We start from the raw sequence: 4,026 nt of genomic DNA on the forward strand, positions 1-4,026 counted from the left end.
TGCATAGAGCCTTGTATGCATACCTACATGCATACACTGAACTGGCTTTTGGATACCTCTTCTAAATGCTTATTTCTAGTGCTTTGAAATTGTTGCCAAAGTTTTTTTCTTCCTGATCATAATTGGCTGCTTTTAATTCCTTTATCCTCTGTTTTCTGCCAGTATGAACTGACTCACTGGGAAGGTGAGAGAGGGAGGAGGTGAAGTTACTTGTACCTAGCACCCAGCCTTGCCACCTGGTGACTACCATGCCATTAGCCCCTTAGCCATTCTGCTTAGCTGGGCTTCAGATCATTCTCTTTCCTCTATTTTTTTGTTCTGTCTTTATTAGGAAGCTGCTTGTTTCCACTGCCCTAATTCTTTGCACTGGAAAGCACTTCATCTCAGTTTTGCTCATAAACTTTATTTCTTTCCACTTTAGTAACCCACGTCAGGCAGGGGCCATGTTCTTTTCATGCTGCCTTTAGTCTCAGCCTTCAACAATGTGTGTATTTATATTTCTAGACAGATCATGGATTGCTATGGGAAGTATGCAGCTGTCACATTGACCATTTTGTCCGTATTTCTACATCTTCTTCATACTTTCCCAGATGGAGAGTTTCTCATGCAGGGTAAGCTGCTTTCAGCATTCAGAAATAGAACAATTATAAAGAATATTAATTAAATTTTCACATTTTATAAATGTAGTCATAAATTTTATCATTCAGTTGCATTTATTGACAATAAGGGTATAATAAATTAAGATAACTTCTCTATGAGCATGCTTCCTATTTCTTCCCTAAATTTAGTTTCTCCAGGTCAACAATATCCCAGATGACCATGTCATCAAGTTGATGTGGGTAACCTTATTCCTTAAAACACTATTGAATAGTAATGTTTGGCTTCTTGTACTCCTGTGAACTAAATTACAACATAACACTAGGAACAGTAGAACCACAGCTTTTCCTCATAATATACAGAATATTTTTCATATGTAGATCCCATAATATGGGATGCTGGTGGTATAGCATTCTGTGAAAGACACATGTTAGATTTTAAAGATACTTTGGAGGTTGCAGGCTTTTTTATGTAGCCTTAAAATATAAAAAAAATGTGATGTACAAAAATCTTGGTACCACTGAACATTTCATAAGTGCTCTATAACAAAATCTTGCCTGAAAACAGGCAATGTTTAGGAAGCACTACAAATCCTGCTGGTGCTTTTAACTATCTACAGCAGACATCAAGCAACAGAACGTGGCTTGTGCTTCCTCTTATGGCCTGCACTTTCCCTTTCTTTTTGGAAATGAAAATACAGCTGGAAATCAAGTAAAATTCTCTTCCTTATATTTTTATGGCAGGTTGCCCAGAGTGCAAGCTAGGGGAGAACAGATTCTTTTCCAAGCCAGGAGCACCCATTTACCAGTGCACTGGGTGCTGTTTCTCCCGTGCCTATCCCACTCCAATGAGGTCCAAGAAGACCATGCTTGTTCCAAAGAACATTACATCAGAAGCAACATGCTGCGTAGCAAAGGCCTTTACCAAGGTGAGGGTGAGAATGAGGTCTGCTTTAGCTTCTTTTAGAATACAATATTAAGCTGAAGCAGTGAATAGTAAAGAATATGATTTTGCTGGAGGACAATGGAGAACAGTTTGAGGGAAGAATCTTTGGCATTTATGTCCTTTATGCCTTGGTTCTTTCTTTTTTTCTAAAGAAGAAATTATCAACCAGTAGCAAGTCTGATATTCAGCTGGGATGAGGAAATTGGTGCAGTGCCACTGGATTCTATGAAACTGCTTTGTCTCATGACACCTGCAGCTCTGGTGATGGACTTGTTCCACTAATTTCAACTCTCCTGGATGTGCACCCTTCCCTTAAATGCTATGCAGTGTGTATTTGATTTTAATAAGTAAATTACCAAGTGTCTTTCCTGCATAAACAGGTGTTCTCTGAGAAGGTGTCTGGTCAATACTATCAATTATATATATGGGAATGAGGGACCAAAACCATCTGTGCTCATTAGATGAATTGAGATGGTGTTTTACTTTTTCACAGTATAACCAAGAGGGAACTGTAAATGTGTGCAAGTACTGTGAGCATTTAACATTCATCTGGAAGGTTCTTCTAAATCCAGCTATTTTGGGAGTGATTAGGATCCAAGTGAAGAAACCTTACATTTTATGTAATAAATGGTGAGCTAGTTGAAACAAGCTAAGGTGTCTGTCCTGTGGTGACCTGAACCAGGCTCATTAAATGTGTCAGCTAGAGGGTCAGCTGAGTTATCCACTCACAGATTTGGTGCATTTGAAATACCTTAGGGTACTGAAGTGATATGGGTATGGTTGGCAGACACAGAACCCATGAAAGTGTTTCTAGAGTGACAGCTGGAGGCTTGGTGAGATCCCCTCTGACCCCTCAAATGTCAATTGACAGCTCAGTGGGTGCAGCTGAGGAGAGCACTGGGTGCCCACTGGATGTGAGAGCCAGATACCTACTTTAAACTACTCTGAACCAATCCTGGCTCTTCACCTGAGGAGAACATAGATCTTATTTTACACTGACAATGTTATACTTGCCCTGAGGCAGCATCTAGAATTTGGTTGAGATTAAATAGAAAGGTGACTCTTGTGTTCGTTGCCTCTGTTTTTGTAATTTCCATATGATGTATTTTAAGGACACTTTCTGATTTTCCATACATTGGTTACTTGACACTTTTGGAAAATTAGACACTTTAAGGAATGTCCAAGTTAAAGAGCAGCATATTATGTCACTATGCATGTCACTACTGAAAACCTTCACATTACAGCTCCAAAACCTGAGATGATGCAGCTTCATAGGTTGGTGTTAAGGTTATTCTAGTACATGTACCCCAAAGGGCCTGTTTACTTTGTAGTTAAGAAAAAGTTTTCAGACATATTTTACTTGACAGTGCTGTTCTTACTGTGCAGCTAATCCTAATTATTTGTTATATGTGTGTGTGTTTTCTTTTTTTAAGATTACCCTTAAGGACAATGTGAAGATAGAGAACCATACAGATTGTCACTGCAGTACCTGCTACTATCATAAATCCTAAAGCCCGTCCCTTTGTTAATGGTCAAGGACAACGGTGAACGGAACATTTGTTTTTCAGCTTTTATAGCACCACAGTGTAAAACCTTATGTTTTCTGATAAAGACTCTGGGTAGACCGCTGGATAAGATAGATGGCTATTTTATTTCCTCCTTGCTTCTTTGTGCATTTAAGTAAGTGTAATTATTTCCATTAGGGATAAAATACAGCACTTGCATGACCAAATGCTTGATCTATTTTTAAAATAAACTATCAGTTAAATCATCAATGTTTATTGAGGAAAATGGTGATTTATTATCTTAACAGACAAAAATAGATTCTGATGCAATTTAAATTTCTAGATTTTTTTAATGGGAGATAGTGGGGAAAAAAGAAGTGAGGTATGGGAAATGGAACAGAAGAAGAATTTTTTTCCCTTTATTCAATTAATGATTAAATTTTTTGAAGTTGCTATGTATTGTTCCTCCTGCTTTTCTTCCATTTTTATTTTACCTAATGGGCAGAAAGTATACTTGTATATCTTCTATGCATAGTACTCTGTCTTTCTGTGCCATCTTTTCTATTTCTTTGTATTTATTCTCCTCCCATATAGATAGGCAAATGATGCAAAATCAAACCCTATGAAGAAGTTTTGTACATTTTCATGTAGCAATGCAGAATAGAGTAGTCATACAAGAGTATTAGGTGTTTAAGCTGCTTACCTTTTGCTTGTCTTCATCAAGGCATAGGGCTTTAGTAATTCCCAAATGCCTCGTACTAGACCCAGGTATACAAATGGAAAAGGCAGGGAATGTGTTAGGTGAGAAGAGGAGCACAGAATATGTACTCATAACACCTGATATTAGCATCAAAAACTTGTTTAGTTGTAGTGGGTTGCATCGGGGGCTCTGGAGGAACTGCTCACAGGTCTGAAGCCTGCCTATGGGAACTGAAGTGAATTAATTTCTTTGCTCTTCATCCTAATTTCTGGGGTGAGA

The 4,026-nt window shown here is 38.1% G+C and overlaps 1 protein-coding gene across 1 annotated transcript; it reads left to right on the top strand.

The window, feature by feature from the left end:
* The first annotated feature begins 511 nt into the window (after positions 1 to 511).
* On the top strand, positions 512 to 3,053 carry CGA (glycoprotein hormones, alpha polypeptide). Its single transcript, XM_031504539.2, has 3 exons — positions 512 to 611; positions 1,341 to 1,525; positions 2,976 to 3,053. Exons 1-3 carry the CDS (start codon positions 512 to 514, stop codon positions 3,051 to 3,053), a joined length of 363 nt encoding a protein of 120 aa, XP_031360399.1.
* The last annotated feature ends 973 nt before the right edge of the window (positions 3,054 to 4,026 follow it).

Source organism: Lonchura striata, chromosome 3 (assembly GCF_046129695.1).
Source record: "Lonchura striata isolate bLonStr1 chromosome 3, bLonStr1.mat, whole genome shotgun sequence".
Lineage (NCBI taxonomy): Eukaryota > Metazoa > Chordata > Aves > Passeriformes > Estrildidae > Lonchura > Lonchura striata.